The 25,937-nt window shown below is 43.1% G+C and overlaps 1 protein-coding gene across 1 annotated transcript; it reads left to right on the top strand.

The window, feature by feature from the left end:
* The first annotated feature begins 467 nt into the window (after positions 1 to 467).
* Positions 468 to 25,420, top strand: LOC144591115 (paired box protein Pax-8-like). The gene is made up of 10 exons (XM_078395430.1): positions 468 to 578; positions 1,835 to 2,034; positions 4,791 to 4,988; positions 6,021 to 6,106; positions 9,394 to 9,522; positions 16,365 to 16,537; positions 18,499 to 18,622; positions 22,322 to 22,423; positions 24,179 to 24,265; positions 25,344 to 25,420. The coding sequence occupies exons 1-10, from the start codon at positions 468 to 470 to the stop codon at positions 25,418 to 25,420; spliced, it is 1,287 nt and encodes a 428-aa protein (XP_078251556.1).
* The last annotated feature ends 517 nt before the right edge of the window (positions 25,421 to 25,937 follow it).

The following is a 25,937-nucleotide window of genomic DNA, read 5'->3' as shown; positions in this document are numbered from 1 at the left end:
GGGCACCCGGTACAGAGGGGGGAGGGTCAGGAGGGAGGAGGGGGTCTCCCTGTCGGTCTGCTCCTGGGCCTGGCCAAGATGGACACTCGCGGTTCCAGGCAGCGGGCAGTCGATGGCCTCACAGAGGTCGGCTGCCCGCCCCTGTTCCGGGCTTACGTCCGTGCTCGCGTGTCCCTGGAGAGGGAACACGCGGTGTCCAGGGGGACCCTGGAGGCTTCAGTGAACGCTGGTCGCCGCGGGGGGTTGAATGTATTCTTGACAAAGTTGGCGGGATTTTAATTTGATATTTGTTGTGTTTTGTACTCTGCCGATACAGGCAGTTCTTGTATGTTTGTCTTGTTTTTTGGAATAAAGTATTTGTAATTAAAAAAAGGCTACAGATACAAAAGGTGTTAAAATGTTGACTGATAACAGGAAAGTCAAATCCATGTTTCACAAAATGCCTAAAGGTGATTGAGGTGGATACCATGATGGATAAATGGATGCAGCTCCTTTTTGAACTGGGAGTTTACCAAGGACCGCCAAAGGAAACAGCATTTAACTTGCATGGTGAAGAGAAGTTAGTGCCACCCATCCAAGTGAGACCCCAGGTGGAAATAGTTTCATCAACAGAAGCAACCCAAACCCACGAAACAAGCAAGAAAACACCTAGAAACACTCTCTGGTCTGGGCACCTGTCAAAAGGTGATCAAGTCCAGATGCCCCAAAAAACTGATACCTGAAGATGTAAAAACAAAATATGTCTGAATGTCTGAAACATGGAAAAACCATGAAAATGCTTTAAAACTATTAAAACAATTTAGACACTATTAATAAGTCAAACGACAGTACTGAAAATATGTATCCATCATAATAAATAAGGAGGTAGTCACAAAATGCTGGAGTAACTCAACGGGCCAGGCAGCATCTCTGGAGAGAAGGAATGGGTAACATTTCGGGTCGAGTTCCTATTTCTATTTTCACTGTCCTCCTGATTATTAATTTTACTGTTTGTATGCCTCATTGTCACGTTCCCTTCAGCCAACAATCAACCATTCTACATTTCCTTCATCATCGTCTGCTTTGATCTGTTGCTTTCACACCTTACCCTTCTGTATCTCTAGTTTTCCTCTCCCCTGACTCTCAGCCTGAAGGTCACCCATTCTTTCTCTCCAGAGATGTTGCCTGACCCGCTAAGTTACTCTAGCATTTTGTATCTACGGTATAAACCAGCATCTGCAGTTCTTTCCCACACAATTAACTAAAGACTTCTCCCTGTGTTCGGTGTAACCTTGTGCTTGGCTGTTTGAGTAGATTCCATGTTGACAGGTTTTGCCAACCCATTCATTCTCTGTTCTGGCTTCAATCAGAGATCTAACAGTTGAGTGCAGCCCTCAACATTAACACCAACACGATCGGATTTTGCCAGCTTTACCTTGCACTAAACGTTATTTCCTTATCATGTATCACTGTAAATGCCTCGATTATAATCATGTATTGTCTTTCCGTTGACTGGTCAGCACGCAACAAAGGTTTTCCACTGTATCTCGGTACACGTGACAATAAACTAAACTGCACTGAAACTGAAACCCTGGCCAGTAGCAAGTGCTCGAGAGGAAATGCATGTCACAATTCGTTCCACTTCCATAACAGAGAAATACATTTAACAAAAGGAGAATGCAATTGGAAAATAAAAAGATGTGGCATAGACAGTAGTTAGGGCTGAGGTTGAGAGGTGTAAATGGAACAAGAAGTTGCTTTTGATGTAGAAAAACTCCAATATTTGCTTCAAACCAGCATCACTAAAAAGAAAGTTACACTGCCATTTTGACAAATCTTGAGAAATACAAATAAGTTAGGTTTAAATGGACTATGCTCTTGTGTTGTAGGACACGGGGGAATAAATCAACTCGGAGGCATGTTTGTGAATGGAAGACCGCTTCCCGACGTGGTGAGGCAGAGGATTGTCGACCTTGCACACCAAGGCGTGCGACCTTGTGACATCTCTCGGCAGCTCAGGGTCAGTCACGGGTGTGTCAGCAAAATCCTCGGCAGGTAGGAGACAAAGCTCAGAGCAAACGCTGCCCCTCGGTGAAATGACAAATGCAGATGCCGGGAATCTGGACAGAAAATGCTGGAAATACTCAGCAGATCAGGTCGCATCTGTGGAGAGAGGAACAGGGTTAATGTTCCACGGAGGTCCATCTGATGAAATATTAACTGGTTTTCCTTCTGCTGATGTTGCCTGACCTGCTGATCTGAATTTCCTGCAGCAGTGGTTTCTGAAAGCAAGCATTCAGGAGTAGCAAGTAGTTGGGAAAACAAACACTATATTGTCCATCAGTGAAGGGGATTTATGTACAGGAACAGGGGTGTACTGCTGCAGCTGTACAGGGACTTGATGGGCTGTTCATGCCTTGGGTGCAAGGTTCATGCCTTGGTGCAAGGTTCATGCTTTGATGGGCTGTTTGTGCCTTGGTGGGAAGTTCATGTCTTGGTGGGAAGTTCATGCTTTGATGGGAAGTTCATGTCTTGGTGGGAAGTTCATGCCTTGGTTAGGGTTCCTGGGATGGCAGGACTGATGTATGTGGGGAGATTGGATTGGGTAGACCCACACTTACTGGAGTGTAGAAGAATGAGAGAGAATCTGACAGAAACCCATGAAAGTTTAACAGGAATAGGCAAGACAGTTAAGAAGGTTAAATCGTTGGGTATTAATAGTGAGGTTGCAAGATGGATTCAACAATGGCTGAATGGGAGATACCAGAGGGTAACGGTTGACAATTGTATGTCAGGTTGGAGGCCAGTGTCTAGTGGAGTGCCCCAAGGATCTGTGTTGGGTCCACTGTTGTTTGTCATTTACATTAATGATCTGGATGATGGTGTGGCAAATTGGATTAGTAAATATGCAGATGATACTAAGATAGGTGGAGTAGTTGATAGTGAGGTAGATTTTCAAAGTCTACAGAGAGACTTGGGCCTTTTGGAAGGGTGGGCTGAAAGATGGCAGATGGAGTTTAATGCTGATAAGTGTGAGGTGCTGCATTTTGGTAGGACAAATCAAAATAGGACGTACAGGGTAAATGGTAGGGAATTGAGGAATGCAGTGGAACAGAGGGATCTGGGAATAACTGTGCATTGTTCCCTGAAGGTGGAATCTCATGTGGATAGGGTGGTGAAGAAGGCGTTTGGTATGCTTGCCTTTATAAATCAGAGCATCGAGTATAGAAGTTGGGATGTAATGTTGAAATTGTACAGGGCATTGGTGAGGCCAAATCTGGAGTATGGTGTGCAGTTCTGGTCGCCAAATTATAGGAAGGATGTCGACAAAATGGAGAGGGTACAGAGGAGATTTACTAGAATGTTGCCTGGGTTTCAGCACTTAGGCTACAGAGAGAGGTTGAACAGGTTGGGTCTTTATTCTTTGGAGCGTAGAAGGTTGAGGGGGGACTTGATAGAGGTTTTTAAAATTTTGAGAGGGACGGACAGAGTTGACATGGGTAGGCTTTTCCCTTTGAGAGTGGGGAAGATTCCAACAAGGGGACATAGCTTCAGAATTGAGGGACAAAGGTTTAGGGGTAACATGAGGGGGAACTTCTTTACTCAGAGGGTTGTGGCTGTATGGAATGGGCTTCCGGTGGAAGTGGTGGAGGCTGGCTCGATTTTATTATTTAAGAGTAAATTGGATAGGTATATGGATAGGAGGGGATTGGAGGGTTATGGTCTGAGTGCAGGTAGATGAGACTAGGTCAGGGAGAATGGTCGGCGTGGACTGGTAGGGCCGGACAGGCCTGTTTCCATGCTGTAGTTGTTATATGTTATATATGTTATACAGGAAGGATGTACACACTGACTGTAGAGTCCAGAACCAAGGATTACAGTCTCATAGATAGACACAAAAAGCTGGAGTAACTCAGCGGGACAGGCAGTATCTCAGGAGACAAGGAATGGGTGATGTTTCGGGTTGAGACCCTTCCTCAGACTGAGAGTCAGGGGCGAGGGAGACACAGAGATATGGAGGGGTAAAGTGTGACAATGAGAGGGCAATATTTCAGGTCCAGACAAGGTCCCCTTCAGTTATTCCACACAAGCTGAATTAATCTGCTTTCCAGTTAGATTCACTTGCCTTGTTTTGCTGAAGACGAGGGAAGGAAAGAACTAAGTTGAACCATTGCTGAGAGATTATCACAAAATGCTGGAGTAACTCAGCAGGTCAGGCAGCATCTAGGAGAGGGGGAATGGGTGACGTTTCGGGTCGAGACCCTTCTTCAGACTGATTGCTGGGAGATTATCACAGCATGTACATGGAGGCCCACTGAAACAGGCTGCAAGCCAGACGTGAAGGGAAACAACATACCAATGCCTCTACTATCAGTATTGTTTTATGATAAGAGGAAAGATTTGTGGACCTTTTTGTTTCTGATAATTATGGGGATGTCAACATTTCTGCAGGTGTGAAGTACAACAGAGGACTGGCAACTCTTTCTCAAGCAAAGGAAATCTGTCAACACTAGTTTACTGCTTCCAGATCCATGCACAAGCTAACATTGTAACATAGAAACACAGAAAATAGGTGCAGGAGTAGGCCATTCGGCCCCTCGAGCCAGTGACTTGGCCTCCACTGCCTTCTGCAAGTGAGAATTCCACAGATCGACAACTCTCTGGGTGAAAACCACACATTCACAACTCTCTGGGTGAAAACCACAGACTGACATCTCTCTGGGTGAAAACCACAGACTCACGTCGCTCTGGGTGAAAACCACAGACTCACGTCTCTCTGGGTGAATTCACAACTCTCTCTCTTGTCACAGGTACTATGAAACGGGCAGCATTATGCCGGGGGTCATCGGGGGCTCGAAGCCAAAGGTTGCCACGCCAACAGTGGTGGAGAAGATAGCCGAGTACAAGCGGCAGAACCCGACAATGTTTGCGTGGGAAATCCGGGACAGGCTGCTCGCTGAGGGAGTGTGTAATAATGACACCGTGCCCAGCGTCAGCTCCATTAACAGGTACGCGCTGCAAGCTGTTACACCAGTGCATATCTCTGTTTAACAGGAACGTGTTGCAGGCTGTTATTCTAGTGCATGTCTCTGTTTAACAGGTACGCGCTGCAACCTGTTACTCCAGTGCATGTCTCTGTTTAACTTGTCTGCATTGCAACCTGTTACTCCAGTGCATGTCTCTGTTTTCCCGATAAAGGTTGCATTTTGGCTACTGAAGGACATCAGAACTATGGAACATAATATTTGTCCGTTCAAGGACACAGAGTTAATATCAATGAATCATTCAAGGCAGCAGAGTAAAACTATACACTACACTGCACTCCCAAATCAAATACTGTCAATGATGGATACAAAATGAAGTCCTCAATGGATGAAAACCTTCTAAATGTCCTTGCTTATTATTCATCCTGTTAAAAACTGAATTGGACTTAGTTGCACACTGACATTTACCACCCAGACATGGTGCCCATGGGTTCGACACCAGCAACAGTTCTTCAGTACTGGGAAGAGATGAACTGGAAAATGATGGTGCTAGAAAGATTTATTCTGACAAATTTAATTGAAAATAATATCATACGGCAACCTACAAAATGGAAACATTTTGACTGGTTTCCAATAGGATTAAAAGTTTGATTTTGGCGTGACTAATGTTCGGCCATCTGCAACTCACATGGAGGTAGATATTCCACCTCGACACAACAAGTCCTTTTTGCTGCAGGTGGAGCAGCACTGATGATGAACGAGGACACATGAATATTTATCTTGCTGGCTTAAGAACAAAGTTACACAGCAATAGAGCAAGGAAAAGCAGCTTAATAAGGAGAGGGAGAACAATGTTTAAGAAACAGACAGGTACATGGATAGGACAAGTTTGGATGGACATGGACCAAGCGCAGGCAGGCAGGACTAGTGTAGCTGGGACATGTTGGCCGGTGTGGGCAAGTTGGGCTGAAGGACCTGTTTCCACACTGTATCACTCTATGACTCTATGCAAAGGAGTGATGAGTGAATTATTAAACCTTTCCATTTTGTTGTCAGAATTATCAGAACGAAAGTTCAACAACCATTTCATCTACCTCTTGAAGACCATCCTGGGACGAGACTTAGTCCAGGGCATACTTTGGGTGAGTAACAGAGATATGTCAGAATATGGTCTGGAATGCTGTTTACCCCATGATATTGTGTTCATAGTTCAGTTATTATGTACCATTACATTCATATGGAAACAAACTTTACAAAAGGTCCACATCTGAATATCGCAGTGCTGGAATTATGTCACACAAGTTTCATGATATTTCAATTGTGCAAGATTAGAAATTCACAAAGATGAGGCCAACTGTGCTGCTTATCTAAGATGTATATGAGGGCTTATGTACAGTGAAGATAGACACAAGAAGCTGGAGTAACTCAGCGGGTCAGGCAGCATCTCTGGAGAGAAGGAATGATACCCTTCAGTTTGAAGTCGATCTTCTATTGACTACGTGCTCTGCTCTGGCTGATGGAGATTGATGCAGATGAGGTGGGATCTTACACTGAGTTTCACCATATTCTAGACATTACCAAAACCACGTGGTTTCACCTTCGCAGCAGTGTCAAAGTTTTATCTTAACAACTCTTCGAGGCACTGAAACTTGCTGCAATGCCTTTGCTACATCAAGACTCCATGTTACAAGTGTTCCTCTCACCAGCCTTCTTTACTCTACACCTATTCCAACTTCCCTAAAGTCTGTATGGCCACCCTATACCCAGCCTGCTCGCCCATTAGTTATGTCCTCTGAGGACCCTCTTCTTGCCAATGTACAAAATGATCATTTACAAATCTTTTTACAGTCACTTTTCTAGCTGCATCTGCAACCATAACTGATCTGATGCCAGGCATTCCACTGAGCCTCAGGTCAGCCATCCAAACAGTCCCAGGTTGAAGCTTGGTCCCGACCAGAAACGTCACCCGTCCCTTCTCTCTCCAGAGATGCTGCCTGTCCCGCCGAGTTACTCCAGCTTTTTGTGTTTATTTCCAGCTTCTCTTCCCTCCTTTTTTTGAAACAGAACTTTCAACAATCAGAGTTTTATTGTACAGCTTCTTTGTGAACCCTCGATACTTTGCCACTTTATTCCCTCCATTAAAAGCCTTCTCTTTTTCAACCCATCCTTCACTAAAACTCCCCTACTTTGGTTCATTCTTGCCTTTGCAAAGGTAAATGTTCCACATTTTCAGCCTGCTTGTGCATTTTGTTTTAATGTGGAAATCAATGTTGCAGATATGTACTGGCCCCAATGTTAGAGGAGATTAAACCTGCTGGTATAGATTTTTGGATTAGTTGTTGATAATATTTCATTTAGTGGTTTACAGGTGCAGAGTGCATTTATATAAAGATAAGATTTATATCGTGGGTATGCAAGCTGGAAACTCCCAGCAATGGTAGTGAGTATTTTGGATCTTGGATCATAACACTGCCTGAATGTCAGAGAGACCCGGATCTGGAGTGACCTGTGAACACTGATGATGTAAACGGATCAGGCCATACATTTCCTTAATTAAAACAACCCGTATATCATTGCAAGAGAAAAAAATATTCAATGGCTGAAAAATGGTACACTTTTAATAGGGTCATGGTTTCTCAGTTTAACGGAATCTTGGTCCGCCTTCCTTGCAATGAGCTACAAGCAAGAAATATTAAAATGAGTTTCAAACTTAAGTTTAGTTTATGCTTTTCTTTGAAATAATTCAGGCATCACTTTAAAATGTCAACATAGTTGTCCAAGTTGCCTCTGTTTCGTGCCATTGTTCTTAGTTCTCTGTATCCCCTGCAACTCCAGTCACCCAACATGAAAGTAGACACAAAAAACTGGAGTAACTCAGCGGGTCAGGCAGCATCTGTGGAGAACATGGATAGGTGACGTTTCACAGAGTGCTGGAGTAACTCAGTGGGTCAGGCAGCATCTCTGGAGAGAAGGAATGGGTGACGTCTCGGGCCTTCTTCAGACTGAGACCCTTCTTCAACCCATTCATGAATCCTGACTTCCGTTGCTCTGTGTGTCAAGTCAAGTCAAGTCAATTTTATTTGTATAGCACATTTAAAAACAACCCACGTTGACCAAAGTGCTGTACATTTGATTAGGTTCCAATAGAAAAAAAAATGAAAACATACAGTAGCACGCAAACAGTTCACAGCGCCTCCTCAATGAGCCTCAAACGCTAGGGAGTAGAAATATGTTTTGAGCCTGGACTTAAAGGAGTCGATGGAGGGGGCAGTTCTGATCAGGAGAGGGATGCTGTTCCACAGTCTAGGAGCTGCAACCGCAAAAGCGCGGTCACCCCTGAGTTTAAGCCTAGACCGTGTGTGATTATATGTTCTTCGTATGACCACGTGGGTTTCCCTATGGTGTTGTAGTCTCCTTCCAGGTAAATGAAAGGTAAATTAACTACAGTAAATTACCCTGGATAGCGGTGGCAGGTTGAAGATCTGAAGAAGGGTCTCGACCCGAAACGTCACCCATTCCTTCTCTCCAGAGACGCTGCCTGTCCCGCTGAGTTACTCCAGCATTTTGTGTCTATCTTCGATGGATAAAGTTATGGAGGTTATCAAAAGACTCAACAAGCATGAAGGAAATTGCTGGCATCTTACTCAACCAATCTTTAGTCACATTTTATGCCCTTATTGGTAAGTCAAGGATAGTTGGCACCAATGGCTCATACTATTCTTAGTTCTGGTGCTTATTTTTAAATGGACAAAAGCGTATCACAACAATATTAGTTCAACCGATAATTATATTATAGGGCATTAAGATTAATTCATATCATTTGTAACTAGTATCCACAACCAACCCAGTTGCCCAATCCACCATTATTCAACAACTCAATGGGATGTATTCAAAGGAGAGTTAGATATAGCGTTCAGGGCTAACGGAATCAAGGGATATGGGGAGAAAGCAGGAACGGGGAACTGATTTTGGATGATCAGCCATGATCATATCGAATGGTAGAGCTGGTTCGAAGGGCCAAATGGCCTATTCCTGCACCTGTTTTCTATGTTTCCAATATGCCTAACCTCAGGGGAAGGGGTCAAATGTCCTGTTTCCGATCATTATACATTTTATTATGACTTTATTACTCTTATAATAGTGAGTTTTATCAAGTGAGTCCTGACCTTTGCTGAATTTGTTTCTGTCAACTGGTAGATGATAAGTTGTATTCAGTCATTGTCAGTTCCCCGGGACAAGAAGGCCAAACAATTAATTCCCATTTTGATGTTTATACAGTGATTCTTGGATAAAAGTTGGTCCAGTCATGAGGTTTGCCACAAATTCACTGGTCCTTGCATATTTAGTGTCTACTTAGTCTCAGTAATGAAGGCCCTTTGAATGATCGGGAATGATAATTTTGACTTTGGATTCTGTTGCTTTTTTTCAGTGCCCAACTCGACAGTCACGCCGCCAGAGTCTCCACCGCCTGGTGACTCCCTGGGCTCCTCCTACTCCATTAATGGCCTCCTTGGGATTGTACAGTCCAGTAACGAAACCAAGAGGAAACTTGCTGAAAGTAAGGAGACCAGACTGAGTTATGTGAAGTGGTGCTGAGTCCACTCGAATTCTGAGTCTGATTACAAACTGCTGCTGAATTATTTTTTTAACTTTCAGATTTTAAGTGCTTGTAAAAATCGTGTTTTCTTCATTGAGTGATTTAGTGCCATGAAATTACCATCGATAAACCATGATTTGGCAAGGTGGGGAACTGTAATCTTAGTTAGCTCATTGTGCCTAGTACTGACACTATTTCTAAGAAGGTTTGGGTTTTCAGCAGAACAAGAGTTGGAATCACAGCTTAGAGTTTGGATAAATTCTTCCAAATCTTTCCAATCTAATATTTCTAGGAAACATAAGAGACTGGAAAATTATCAGCTGCTTTGTAAAATTAAAGGATATGAAAGATTTTGGAAATCTAAAGGGTGCCGTGCTGAGAGATGCCAGCATTTATGTTTTGAAAACTGGATTTTTGAGTTCCTGGATTTTATATGAGTTACTGCCTCACAGCACCAGAGACCTGGGTTTGATCCTGACTGCGGGTGTTGTCTGTACGGAGGTTTTACCTTCTCCTTGTCACCGTGTCGGTTTTCTCCGGGCGCTCCGGTTTCCTCCCACACTCCAAAGACGTACAGCTTTGTAGGTGAATTGGCTTCTGTAAATGATAAAATTGTTCCTCGTGTGTGGGATAGTGTTCGTGTGCGGGTTGATCACTGGTCAAACACGTGGCAGTTGTAGTGCTGAGTTAAAAGGTAACTTTTGTCTTTGATTGGAAGTAATCATCCTTTAGTACTTGTCATTAAAACATATGAAACATATAAGTAATCATTTATTACTCATAATTAAAACATATGAAACCGTTTGCTGGTAGGATAGACAGTCAGGTTTTCAGAGTTGTTGCCTGAATCTGATCATGTAAAACACTAATAAATCACTCAAATAATACCTGGTGTATCACAGGCTAATAGTCTGTTAGTCTGAAGAAGGGTCTTGACCTGAAACGTCGCCCATTCCTTCTCTCCACAGATGCTGCCTGTCCTGCTGAGTTACTCCAGCTTTTTGTGCCTATAGTCTGTTTAGCTTGCTGTTTTTACCATTCAATATCATGGCTGATTTGCGATTATTCTGCCCTTTCCCGATATCCCCGGATGCTGTAAGATAACAGTTTGATGTCATATTTAGATGATCAGTTTGCTCGCATATTTGCCATTTGTCAAAGACTGTTCCAAAAGTTGACCTTCTTCTGCGGACTATCAGGTAACTTCATCAAAGTTCCATTTACTTAATTCTTTACCCTTTTTAAATTTTCAATTTGAAGTTTCATTTACTAGATGAACCTTCTTTCTACAGGGGACGAGCAGTAAAGACATTCTCATCATCTTAGGTGCAGTTTGGTGCTTTAGAAATTGATGTCATAAACAATCACCCTCTCCTTGCCTCTTTCTTTCCATTATGAGCATCAGTGAACAGTTTTTGAAGAGCAAATTGTTTGACAGCACTGTCAACAAGCTGTTGAGATTGAGAGTAAACTGATATGGTTATAATTAGCTGGAATAAAATCGAGAATACTGTAACTACCGAACAAGCCTAGCAGCATCTGTGGAGAGAACATCACAATGATCCCATTCCTTCCCATTCCTTCCCACAATGATCCCATCCCATTCCTTCTCTCCCGAGATGCTGCCTGACCTGCTGAGTTACTCCAGCATTTTGTGAATAAATCGATTTGTATCAGCATCTGCAGTTATTTTCTTATATCACAATGATTGACCTATGAGTATTTCCAGCATTCTCTTGTTCCATCTAATTACAACCCCATCAATGTAACGATCTCAGCGGAGTGAGCACGCTCCACCCTTCAGGATTCATGCACTCTGATGCTGTGACGCTCCAAGCTGGAGGATGTGGATGTTCATCAATTGTAGTAGGGCTTGTACATCATCACTTTCCACAAGGTGAATCTGAAGAAGGATCTCCACCCGTAACGTCACCCATTCCTTCTCTCCTGAGATGCTGCCTGACCCGCTGTGTTACTCCAACATCAGGTGAATCAGGGGGCAGCTCAAACAACAGTGAAGCATGACGAGCTCAATGTATTCTACTCATGCTTTGATAGCCTTCTCGAGCCCCATATGTGCCGACGGTATTATAATCACAGAGACCGACGTCAGAAGATCCTTCAGGGGCGTGAACCCTGGGAAAGCGTCTGGATCTGATCGTTACCTGGTCGTGTTCTCAAAACCTGTGCAGACCAACTGGCTGGAGTTTTTGTGGAGGTTTTCAACCTCATTACTGAGGTCTGAAGTTCCCACCTGGTTTAAAAGGGCATCAATAATACCAGTGCCCAAGAAGAGGAAGGTGTCGTGCCTCAATGACCATCGACCAGTGGCACTAACGTCCATGGTGATGAAGTGCATTGAGAGGTTGGTTATGGTGGATATCATCTCCTACCACATGAACCTCGACCCACTACAGTTTGCCAACCGTCACAACAGGTCAACGGAGGATGCGATCTCCCTGGCTATCCACTCCACACTGGACCACTTGGACAATGAAAACACTTGCGTCAGGCTGTTGTTTATAGACTACAGCTCAGCATTCAATACCACCATCCCTCCAAGCTGGTTGCCAAGCTCATGGAACTGTCTCTCTGCGCAACCCTCTGCAACTGGATCCTCGACTTCCTCGTCCACAGACCACAGTCTGTTCAAATTGGCAGAAACACTTGTTCCTCAGTAACAATCAGTACAGGAGCACCTCGAGGCTGTGTGCTCACCCCCTGCTCTACTCACTCTGTACGCGTGACTGTGTGGCCGGACACAGTCCCAACTCCATCTTCAAGGTTGCCGATGACACCACGAGTTACAGATGGTGATAAATCAGAGAATAGGAGGGAGATCGATCGACTGACCAAATGGTGCCAGAAACATAACCTTGCTCTCAATCACAGTAAGACCAAGGAACTGATTGTGGACTTTGGAGGAGGTAGAATGAGGACCCACAAACCGGTCTATACTGATGGGACGATGGTGGAGAGAGTCACAAGCTTCAAATTCCTGGAACCAGCAAACTGATGCAATTATATAGAAAGCCCATCAATGCCTCTACTTCCAGAGAAGATTGAAGAGATTCAGTCTGTCAATGAATACTCTCTTCAACCTCTACCGTGAACAGCCCATTGACTGGTTGCATCGCGGCCTGGTGCAGCAACTCGAATGCCCAGCATCAAAGAAAATTGAAAAATTGCAACATCTCCACTTACTTTTGGGAATCTCTATCCCACGACAGCTCAAAATGGTCAAGGAACACTTGGGATGGTATTGGGAGCCCCACTGGCATGTATCAGGAGGATAGGGAAGTCCTACATAAATTATACAACATCACCATTGGGCACCTCCTGCTCCATCTGTGCAACCCGCAGAACATGAGCACAAGTCATCCTCGATCCTGAGGGATTGCCCTAAAACAGTGCTGTGTATCTGGAATCACATCTTACACAAACCAGGTATGGGCAGCAACCCACCCCCACACACCCTGCCCATCCAGTAGGAAGTTCATGAGACAAGTGGCATTTTACAACAGTCAAAATTGCATGAACTTTGTTACTGAGACTAGTTTATTTTTCAAAAAACACAGACAATGTATGGCACAGGAGGTCAATTGGTCCATTGAATCTGTGCTGGCCAAGAAAGACGCACCCAGGAACATTGCAACTCTCAGGACTAGAACTCTAGTCCTGTAACTTACAGCCTTCAAGTATACTGCCAGGGATTCTTCATCCTATACCACCCTAGTAGGCAGTGAATTCCACATGCTGGATTAAAATCATGTTCCTTACTTCGCATGTCTCTGCCAATGACTTCAAATCTATGCTCCCTGGCGTTTGAACCTCAAGAAAGGAGACAAGTCCTTTCTATTTATCTAGAATCTTCATAACTTTATACATTTTGGTTAAATCACCCCTCGGTCTCCTGAGTTCCATTTAGAAAAATCTCAACCTCTCCAATATTTCCTTAGAGCTAACATTTTCCAGTCCTGAAAGATGGTGATAAGAAATCTAATACTCAATCTGTGGCCTAATTAACATGGTATCCATTTCATGCCTGGTTTATGATTCTACACAATGACTAATAAAGGAAGCATCCTATATGCTTTTTTAATCACCATGTCTACATGTTCTGCTCCCTTTAATGAGTTATGTATGTAAGCTCCAAGGTTACTTTGTTCCTCTGCATCTTCACATTCACCGGTTATTTTGTATGTTCCCTTCCCATGACCAATCTCCCTAAACAAATTACCTGACACTTACTCTCCCCCTCCTGATATCAAAAGCTTTTATTTCCCCTGCTAACCACACTGCCATTTTCTCAGTATTTAATTCTAGGTAATTTAATTAACCAAATGTAACCACTGCACCTGATCTGGGACTTTTTGAACTTGTCCCTGTATTGTTAACACGGGTCTCTTGATCATGAGCTACTGTTCCCTATAGATAACCCCCTTCCCCAACCCTCCTGGGAACATTGCTAGACTACAGTAATCTTTGGCTTTCCCTCCCGTATTTAGGTGCTGCTGAGGCCAGCTGTATCGTCCATGTAGCGAACTCGACCAAAATCAGTTTAGACAACACAATGTAGGGGTCAGAGTTGAGGTCCATCTGGTGTATAAGGCTTTCCTCTACATCCATACCTACATTTATCAACTGACTTAATGGAGTTGTAATTAAGATGTCATTAGTAGCACGGTGCACAAAGTAATCATATTAGATGAATAAAGGACAGAGTTGGTTTGTCTTCATTGTTCAGACAAGGTGGCAATGATTCATAGGTAATTAGTAGACGGATGATAATGTTACGAGCCTGCTGGTTTGACTTAGCTGTCCGGAAATGTTGAGTCAGTAGTACCTGAGCAGCAAGACTGTCCTGGCTTGGAGTTTGTCCAGTGTATATGTACAAGGTCAATTCCAGGGGATTGCTCTATGAAGAATAAGTGAGCAATTAGCTCATGGCTACTGGTGTTCAGATGAATGAGATGAAATCTCATTGAGATGTTCAAAGTTCTGAAAGGGATTTACAGAAAAGATGCTGAGAGGTTATTCCATTTACTAAAGCGTTCAGAACCAGGGGTCACTGTCTTGGGATGAAGAAAAATGTATTTATGGGTCATATGTCCATCCATTAGACATTAGAGATACTGCATGGAAACAGGCCCTTCAGCCCACCAAGCACATGCTAGTACACTAGCACTATCCTGTACACTAGGGACAATTTACAATTTACGGAAGCCAATTAACCTACAAACCTGAATGTCATTGGAGTGTGGGGGAAGCCGGAGTACCCGGAGAAAACCCACGCGGTCACGGTGAGAACGCCCAAACTCCGTACAGACAGCACCCGTGGTCAGGATCGAACCCAGCTCTCTGGCGCTGTGAGGCAGCAACACTACCGCTGCGCCACCGTGACATCCCATTAAATAACTAATAGTTATTTGCATCATATGGAATAGTCACTAGGTTCTAGTTGTCCTATTTAACTGATGGAAAATACTCTGCCAATGGACAAAATGTAGATTTATTTGTGAATTATGTAAGAATGTGAGCAGTTAATTCTTTTGTCTAATTGGTTGGTTTTCATTCATTCTAGTGTCTTCCAATACATTTACATTCTCTAGTCAACCTGCTGGGCTCATTAATTAAACAATTTCATTTCTCTCCATATGGAATAGTCAATAGCAAATTTTCTGCACCTTTCAGTTCACATTCCTTATGTTTGTGGTTATTTTTAACAAAGTTTATTTAATATTATCTGTTCTTTTCCAATAAATGTTCACAGACTTAAATCTCTCGTCAGGTCTCAGATGGAAGTTTACAAAGACACAGGGGCCGATCTAGTCTGTGCACTCTTTGGCAAAGTATCCAATTAACCCCACAACCATGATCTCTCTGTACAGCTCTTTATGTTCTCCCTTTGAATAGTACGTACTATTAAGTTAGTTTCCCCACCTTTTCAGCTATTCCACATCACAAGGACTCGATGTGGAAAATTTACATAATAACATCTTGTGTGACATTTTATAGAATGCTGTTTGAAAACCCATAGAAACTGCATCAAGGGCATATCTGTAGGGAACTGGTAGGAATGATCCCAGAGCAATAACAAGAATTACTTTCTAGGAAGCTACTATTACCGATATAAAATCAGTGCTGGAGTAACTCAGCGGGTCAGGCAGCATCTGTGGAGAACATGGATAGGTAACGTTTCACAGAGTGCTGGAGTAACTCAGCAGGTCAGGCAGCATCTCTGGAGAACATGGATAGGTAACGTTTCACAGAGTGCTGGAATAACTCAGCGGGTCAGGCAGCATCTGTGGAGAACATGGGTAGGTGACGTTTCACAGAGTGCTGGAGAAACTCAGCGGGTCAGGCAGCATCTGTGGAGAACATGGATAGGTAATATATAGACTAATTTTAAAATAGATGAATGAGGTTTAAGAATGGGGTATTGCTGTGTGTGTGAAATGCTGATTGTAAATTGAGCCCTGATATTGTTGTTTCTGGAAATGGCATTTTTGGATGTGAATTGATCATGGATCGAAGCAGTGGATCAAGAATGCACAAATGTAGTATATCGCAATAACGTGACTCTATTTTGACAAGGACTGTGAAAGTGATTTGGTATCCAAGTTCAATAATTGCACAAAAGCACATGTGAGAAATGTTAAAGTCAACATATACCACAGAGAAAATAGATTTTTGGGTTAATAAGAATCAAGTTGAGAAGTGGCTCACTGGATTTCTTTAAACATTATTTTGGTTAAATAAGTGCAACAATTATAAATGATTTTTTAATGTTCTTGTTACAGGTGAGGACGATATTTGTGTGATCAGCGCTGATTCCCAGAGAGGTAGTGGAGGTCCTCGAAAGCAACTCCGTACCGAGGCTTTTGCCCAGCAGCTCGAGGCCCTGGACTGTGCCTTTGAACGGCAACGTTATGCAGACGTCTTTGCAACTGGCAGCCACAACAAGGGGGAGCAGGTGAGTGAAGAACAGCCAGCACTCCTGGCACAGCGTCCAAAGTCATGGTTAACTATTGAAATTCAAAATATACCATTGTGCTGAAGTTTATTATACCAGGATGCATGTCCTGTGTGAACTCTGCTAAATTGGCTGCCCACCATTCCAGTCACTTGACACTTGCATGCATACGTGAGAGCATGTAGCAGGATTAATCAGTAAAACATGCTTTTGTGAATTAATGGTTATATGTTCTTTCCCCTCATGGAACGCTGTTTTGAATTATTCAGCTACACTGTGCTAATAAAGGTTCTGAGATGTTAGTGCACACCAGAAATGACGTTGTCTTGAATGAATTGTGGAGAAGGGGAAGGTTGTCTCAGACTAGGCTATGGATGAGATGGAAGGAAGGCACAAAATGCTGGAGTAACTCAGCAGGACAGATCAGCCTGATCATGGCTGATCATTCTCAATCAGAACGGGGTACTGATTGAGAATGATCAGCCATGATCACATTGAATGGCGGTGCTGGATCGAAGGGCCGAATGGCCTCCTCCTGCACTTATTGTCTATTGTCTATTGTCTGAAGGGTCTGGACCTGAAACGTCACCCATTCCCTCTCTCCAGAGATGCTGCCTGTCCCGCTGAGTTACTCCAGCATGTTGTGTCTACCTTCGATTTAAACCAGCATCTGCAGTTCTTTCCTACACATGGTTGGGGTGGAAATTTGGGCAGTGAGTTTTCAGATGAAATTTAATCCCGACAAGTGTGAAGCGATATATTTTGGGAAGTCAAATAAGTGTAGAATATACAGTTTATGGTCGGATCCTAAGGAATGTTTCATGAACAGAGGGTTTTCAGGATTAAAGTACATAGTTCCCTGAAAGTGGCCACGCAGGTATACATACTGGTAAAGAAAGCATAGGGCATTCTTGCCATCATGGGGCATGGAATATAAATGTTGGGAGACTATGTTGCAACTTTATGAAACATTGGTTACACCTCACTTGGAATATTGTTTGTGGGTCTGGTCACCATGCTAAAGGAAAGCTGTAGTTACTCTGGTCAGAGTATAGAGAAATACAGAGTGCTGGATGATGAGTTGTAAAGTGAGATTGAATAGGCTGTTAGTTTTCCTTGGAGTGTAGGAAGATGAGGATTAGCCTGATGGATACATGCACAATTCATAGACATAGACTGGTTAGATAGTCAGAATCTCTCTCCTGTGGTATGGGTCTTAAATATAAGAGGCCATTAGTTTAAAGTTGGAGGAAGGAGTTTTGAAGGGACTTTGAATGGAAGTTTTATTCTTCCACAAAGAATGGGTGATATCTGGAACTTGCTTCCAGAGAATGTGGTGGCATCACTACTTTTAACAAACATTTAGACAAACATTTGAATAGGCAAGGCATAGAAGGATAGGCACCTAATTTGGGCAAATGGGATTAGCATTGATGGGTTGCGATAGATGTGGTGCCAGAGGCCATTCCGTGTGATACAACTCTATCACTACGTGACTCGTCTACAGACGGTAAGTCTTAATAAATTGATAGATGATGACACATAAAGTTATTACTATCCGCACATTTTCTTGACACGATGTGCTAAAGAAGAAACTTTGCTGTCCTATTATTAATAGATTTTGTAGGAATCTGAGGGGTAACTTTCACACAAAGGGTGGTGGGTGTATGGAACGAGCTGCTGGAGGAGGTAGGACGATTGCAACGTTTAAGAAGCAATTAGACAGGTACATGGATAGGGCAGGTTTAGAGGGATATGGGCCAAATGTAGGCATGTGGGATTATTCATAGGCAGGTAAGGGACTAGTGTATGTGGGACATACTGGTCAGTGTGGGCAAGTTGGCCCCCTCAAGGTTGGTAATCTGTTTATAAAACAGGCTAAATGCTACCATCTGCTGAGAGAAACTCTCTCTTGTCAGCCAGCATCGTAAACTGCAATCCTGTTGTTATTCATGTTCCAGGCTTCGCTGTATCCACTCTCATCTTTAAACAATGGAATGGATGAAGGGAAACCAAGTTTGGCTTCTTCTGTCACTCCACTGGGCAGGAATCTCTCTGGGTCACAGGGATACTCAGTAGTGACAGGTGAGTATTTCTGTAGAGAGCTCGGGCGTACAGTGGACAAACAATTAGAAAATGGTAAAACAATGCCAGTGAGTACATGCTGGAATATCTAGGGCCATGAGCCTGAAACTACCCATTATATTCCTCATTCAGATGTAAAATATATAAAACAATAAATGACAATGACAATAAATGACACTCTGTTGTAATATATATATTACTTTGCTGGAATTGACAGAAAATTAGTATTTTGTTATTTGTTCTTTCACTGTCTGACTGTTTGCTGGAATTGAGAATGACAACAGTAAATTTTTATATAGGAAAATAACTGCAGATGCTGGTACAAACGGAGACGCTGCCTGACCCACTGAGTTACTCCAGCATTTTGTGACCACAATTATTTTTTATGCTTGAATGTATTTCAATTGTTTTCAATTATGTTTTTCTCGGTGGTCAGTTAGTTGTGTCTTGACAAATGACCATGGGGCTATTTCTCATATAACAAATAACAATATAATGAGACCCACTAATCTATGCCTCGGGCTTATTGGCAGGCTGTGTCTACTTGAACTGCACATCGTCTAAAGAACTGTATCTGTGGACAGTCTGCGGCCCCATTTTAACCCTATTAACTATCTACATGTATTTAAGCTGTATTTCTAAATGAGGTGCCACAATTAGTTCCTGCTCTGCCTCCTGCCATTTCAGACGTACTTATTATCAGTAAACCAGAAACCCCAACATCCGAAGTATGTAAGAAGGAACTGCAGATGCTGGTTTAAACTGAGGAGATACTGTGTTTGACCAGGGGTTTGGGGGAAGCATTGCAATGGTGTGGAATTCCACTGGAGCCACTGCGGAGGTGTTTCCAGCTCCAGCACATATGGCCGGTCTTACATTATATATTATATGAACCTATCACCTTCATCCATAAACCCCTTTCACTTCGTTCATCTTATAATTGTTCAAGAGCCAAAGAGAGTGCAAGAGTTTCATTCTCAATGTGAATCTTCAGCATTCACAGAGTGTGCTTTCAAGCTGGTTTGTAGAGAGGGTGATTTCTGTAGATTTTTATTTTGCAAGTAGCCACAGAAGTATATCAGACTATATTCATGTGAATAAAGGGATGCTATATTTGGGTTATTCAGATTTTATATAACCTTGCACCCTTTCCCCTTTCCCCTGAAGATACTGGCTTTGCAGGTCATAGGGTCATGGTGTCATAGTGTGGAAACAGGCCCTTCAGCCCAACTTGCCCACACCGGCCACCATGTCCCAACTACACTAGTCCCACCTGCTTGCGTTTGGTCCATATCCCTCCAAACCTGTCATAGACACATAGATACATAGACAATAGACGCAGGGGGAGGCCATTCGGTCCTTCGAGCCAGCACCGCCATTCATTGTGATCATGGCTGATCATCCACAATCAGTACCCCATTCCTGCCTTCTCCCCATACCCCTTGATTCCACTAGCCCTAAGAGCTCTTTTGAACACATCCAGTGAATCGGCCTCCACTGCCTTCTGAGGCAGTGAATTCCACAAATTCACAACTCTCTGGGTGAAAAAGGTTTTCCTCATCTCAGTTCTAAATGGCCCACCCCTTATTCTTAAACTGTGGCCCCTAGTTCTGGACCCCCCCCCCCCCCCAACATCAGGAACATGTTTCCTGTCCAATCCCTTAAGAATTGTATATGTTTCCATGAGATCCCCTCTCATCCTTCTAAATTCCATGAATACAAGCCCAGTCGACCCATTCTTTCATCATATGACAGTCCCGCCATCCCGGGGATTAACCTGGTGAACCTACGCTGCACTCCCTCAACAGCAAGAATGTCCTTCCTCAAATTAGGAGACCAAAACTGCACATAATACTCCAGATGTCCAACTGCAGAAGGACCTCTTTGCTCCTATACACAATTCTCCTTGTTATGAAGTCCAACATGCCATTAGCTTTCTTCACTGCCTATTGTACCTGCATGCTTACTTTCAGTGTCTGATGTACTAGGACACCCAGGTCTCATTGTACGTCCCCTTTTCCTAACCTGACACCATTCAGATAATAATCTGCCATCCCGTTCTTGCCACCTCACACTTATCCACATTATACTGCATCTGCCATGCATCTACCCACTCACCCAACCTGTCCAAGTCACCCTGCAACCTCATAGCATCTTCCTCACAGTTCACACTGCCATCCAGCTTTGTGTCATCTGCAAATTTGCTAATGTTACTTTTAATTCTTTCATCTAAATCATTAATGTATATTGTAAATAGCTGCGGTCCCAGCACCGAGCCTTGCAGTACCCCACTAGTCACTGCCTGCCATTCTGAAAGGGACCCATTTATCCCTACTCTTTGTTTCCTGTCTGCCAACCAATTTTCTATCCATGTCAGCACCCTACCCCCAATACCATGTGCTCTAATTTACCCACTAATCTCCTGTGTGGAACCTTATCAAAAGCTTTCTGAAGGTCCAGGTACACCACATCCACCGGCTCTCCCTTGTCCATTTTACTAGTTACATCCTCAAAAAATTCCAGAAGATTAGTCAAGCACGATTTTCCCTTCCTAAATCCATGCTGACTCGGAACGATCCTGTTATTCAAATGCACCACTATTACATCATTAATAATCGACTCCAGCATCTTCCCCACCACTGATGTCAGACTAACTGGTCTATAATTCCCTGCTTTCTCTCTCCCTCCTTTCTTGAAAAGTGGGATAACATTAGCTACCCTCCAATCCACAGGAACTGATCCAGAATTGAAAGAACATTGGAAAATGATCACCATTCATGTACAAAATGCTGGAGTAACTCAGCGAGTCAGGCAGCTGTCTGAAGAAGGGTCTCGACCCGAAACATCACCCATTCCTTCTCTCCAGAGATGCTGCCTGACCCGCTGAGTTACTCCAGCATTTTGTGATACCTTCGATTTGTACCAGCATCTGCAGTTATTTTCCGACACCATTCATGTCCACCTATCCATGTACCTGTCTAACTGTTTGTTAAATGTTGGGATAGTCCCAGCCTCAACTACCTTCTCTGGCAGCTTGTTCCATATACCCACCACCAGGTGTGAGGTTGCATAAGCTCCAGCAGTCTCAGAGTTTGAGGGATGAGTTCTGGTCTCTAGTTAGCGGGCCTCAGCTACAGTACAGGTAAGCCACCATGTGTAGCTTCCAAGTTCAGGCTTGGAAAGGGACTATCATTTAAAATTTCTACTGATCGTTTTGCAGCAGCCACCTGCTGGGCAACGTCAAATCTGCAGATATTGGATACAATGGATGAAATGTCTCAAAGTCTGAATAATCTGCTACCTCTGGTCACCAAAGGATATTTACAGACAAGGATAGACACAAAATGCTGGAGTAACTCAGCGGGACAGGCAGCATCTCTGGAGAGAAGGAATGGGTAACGTTTTGGGTTGAGATCCTTCTTCAGACCATGTCCATTCAATGCTGTCTGTCCCGCTGAGTTACTCCAGCATTTTGTGTCTATCTTCGGTATAAACCAGCATCTGCAGTTCCTTCCTGCACATTTACAGACACGGTCCTTGGTGTGGCTGGTGAGTATGGTTTACTACAACGTACCTCGGACAACAAAAGTGGGGGAAAAGCAGATTTTTAAAAGCAGTATTTTATTTAAAGATGAAATCAGTAGAGCTATTGTGATCACACCTATGAACCAGAATTTTACAAATTATGATGTTTTTCAGGGCGTGAAATTATGAGCTCAACACTGCCAGGATATCCCCCTCACATTCCTGCAAACAGCCAGGCCAGTTACACATCATCTGCCATTGCTGGAATGGTGACCGGTAAGCTGTCATGTCCAGTGATTTCCACACACCCACATGTCATTGTTGACGTGGCCTAAGACCTGTAATTTGCACCCAGGTAAATGATTGCAGAGTGACAAGGTAGAACTGATCGGCCCTCCACGTTTCATAACCAATCTATTTCCTGTGATCCCTCCACTGAAGTCTCGCATAATTTAATGTGCCTTAATTAATTCTCTTCTAATTTCCCACCATTTCAAAGAGAACAATCCCAACCTGTCCAATCTTTCCCAACATCATGGCAATATTTTGAAAAAAACAAACAGGTTCTTCCTGGTAGACTGAATAAATATCACAAATAGATTATCTGGCCATTTATTACATTGATTTTCATGACATACGATTGTATGCAAATTGACTGCTACATTGCTCTCCACTGTAACAATGATTATACCTGCAAACTATTTCAGTTGTCATGAAGCATCTCAGGATGCCCACAGCTTGTAAAAGGTCCAATATAAATACAAATTCCTCTCTGACCAAGAATCATAGTCTATGAGTCTTTCAGAAGAGAAACAGGCCCTTTGGCTCACGGGTGTAAGCTGACTGGCCAGTATGGGCAAGTTGGGCCGAAGGGCCTGTTTCCACGCTGTATCACTCTGTGACTATCAGGCGTTTATTTACAGTAATGTTTATTCTTTCCACATTCCCAGCAACACCCCATAGATTCTACCATTCACAAGTTGGGTCATTTATGGAGGCCAATTAACTTGCCAATCTAAATGTATTTGGGATATGAGAGGAATCTGAAGCACCAAGGGGAACCCACTAATCAAGGGAGAACATGCAAACTCCACACAAACAGCACCAGGGGTCAGGATTGAAGTCTGGGTCCCATGGCTGCACCACTGCACTACCCAGGACTTGATATTTACACCACCACAAGAATATAAAACACTAGTTTGAACACTTTTTACCTTAATTAATACATAATTCACTCACAAGCAGTTGTCTGCCAGTACCATCAAATAAACACACATTTTGTCTCAAAATTGTCCAGTTTTCCTAAGAAGGAGTGTGAATATTTGTTGATTGAGATGAATAAAATAGGAGGAAGCAAAAAATAGAACAGCCATGGTTGTTGCCACTGATTATTTTCTAGCTTCTTGCATGGCCAGACATTAATAGCTTCAATAATGAGCAGACTCTAAGTTCACAAATTGTGGACAACTCCACAGTTCACCAACTTCAAATAGAAATGATGTCGGTCGGCTGGAACTCTGAGAATGAATATATTTGGTGTAAAATGGTGGGGTTTTTGTAAATATAGAATTATATTTTTTATCTGGGACTTTGCTGAAGTGCAGACATTGACAAATTTAAAAAAGTTCTGTTAACATTTGCACACCAGGAAGTTCACTCTTGTACCCAACAATAATTGCCATGAATTGGAAGTTTCACTGCAGTTAATGATTGAACAGCCCTTTGCTGACCCACTGACTCTGTTTGGAGGCGATTACGTATTTCTGCAATGAGACAAGATGAAACATGCATGTACTGAGCAGAAGATGTTCTCCTTGTTCCTGTTGACCTGGATTGTTGATGTGTTGCTTTGGTAACACAAAATGCTTCTCTCAGCCATGAAATTCGATGGTTGCTTTGAACATCAGAAAGAGACAAAAAAGCACCGGCAGGCCGGGCTATTCTGTTAGTCACTAATTAATCAAAACTGAACCATTTTATGCACAATGCTTGTGATAATTAAAATGATTTTATTTATTATTCTAACTCCAGGAAATGAATATTCAGGAGGCCCCTACACTCACTCCCATTACACATCCTATAACGATGCCTGGCGGTTTACCAACTCCGGATTAATAAGTAAGCATCAGAGGAATTTACCTGTTAAATTTTGACTTCTCTTCAACTAGGAATTTGTGCATGTTGCTTTTACTCTCACTCTGTCTTCATCTCTTCATTTTGTGACTGCTGTTATTATTGGTTTCAGGGCTACTTCTTTTGTGATGATTTTGTAAATTGAATTTTTAGATTTAGATTGAGAACAGTGTTTACATGAAATGCTTGGAACACAATTAGTTTAGTTTAGTTTAGAGATTCAATGTGGAAGCCGGTCCTTTGGCACCGACCAGCGATCCCCGCACATTGACACAACCCTACACACTAGGGACACGTTCACTTTTATACCAAGCCATTTAACCCACAAACCTGGACGTCCTTGGAGTGTAGGACATCTTGGAGAAACCCACGTGGTCACGGGGAGAACGTACAAACTCCGTACAGACAGGACCCGTAGTCGGGACTGAACCTGGGTCTCTGGCGCTGCAAGTGCTGTAAGGCAGCAACTCTACCGCTGTGTCACCGTTCCAAACTCTGAAAATCAAATTAAATTATGCTACATATAGAGATTTCTGCAGTCAGCCAGGATAGTAATATGCCTTATGAGTAAGTTCATCGCACTTACAGGTGTAGAAGAAAAAAGGCAGCTCAGATCATGTATGATCTAGTGGGCATACTGGTGATTAGGCACATGTGAAGATTGGGCACAAAGTGGATCAGACTCCACCACACAGCCACACAGAATAGATCATCTGCTATTATTCACTAATTAGGTGCAGCATTAACAAAATGGCCATTTTAGTGAAGTACTTGAGAATTCCTGAGACCTTTGGAAATGCATCCCAATTTAGAAAACTGTGTTTGGGGAGAATAAAGCAGCTCGTTGTTTTCAACAGTGCTTCACTGCCACAGTAGCAATGACAGAAAGTGCCCTGTGAGTGCAGGCTTTTCAAAGCAGTCGAGGGATGCTGAGCTTTTCATCCTCAACAATATTTAACCATTGAAGAGCTTCAGCTGTGCCGTGTGATGTGAATCATGACATTTTGTTTCTACATTGTTATGTTCTTCCAACCGTCTTTTCTTCTTGTCCGTTAACTTTCAGGTTCCCCTTACTATTATAGTTCCACACCAAGGACTAGCGCACCGCCCACTGCGGCCTCTGCCTACGACCACCTCTAGTTCCCACGGCAACCGGGCAATCGTGCAGAGAGATGCCCTGGGGAATCATGTGCTCTCAGTCTAATTGATTTGAACACAAAGCAATGTGGAAAACTCTATTTATGAATGAAATTGGAAGGATGGGCAATACTTTCACCACCGGATGTTTTCATAACATGCCAGACATGATCCCAAAATACGTTCCACAGTGAATCGCCTTCCTACTCTGGATAATCCACAAGAACTGAAACCCAGAGGCCGTGACTAGATAGAAAATGCTTTTGAACAGTAAGGAAAGCAGATGCACTCTTAGTATTGTAAATTATACATGGATTTTGCAAAGTACACTCAATACGGGCCACAGACTGTGTGTACAAGGCTCTAATAGGCTCATAATGTGACTTTAATTGTGAGCACAATAACACGGGGCACTGTGTTTAACAGTAGTGGACGGCTTCTGCAGGCAAGAAAGAGAACTTCTGGAAATGACACGAAGCTTTACAAGGTGAAAGACTGGCAATTGTCATTGCAGACTGAG

Source organism: Rhinoraja longicauda, unplaced genomic scaffold (assembly GCF_053455715.1).
Source record: "Rhinoraja longicauda isolate Sanriku21f unplaced genomic scaffold, sRhiLon1.1 Scf000587, whole genome shotgun sequence".
NCBI classification, from domain to species: domain Eukaryota; kingdom Metazoa; phylum Chordata; class Chondrichthyes; order Rajiformes; family Arhynchobatidae; genus Rhinoraja; species Rhinoraja longicauda.
Note: the sequence above shows the minus strand (reverse complement) of the source record. Positions and strands in the feature narration are given on the sequence as shown.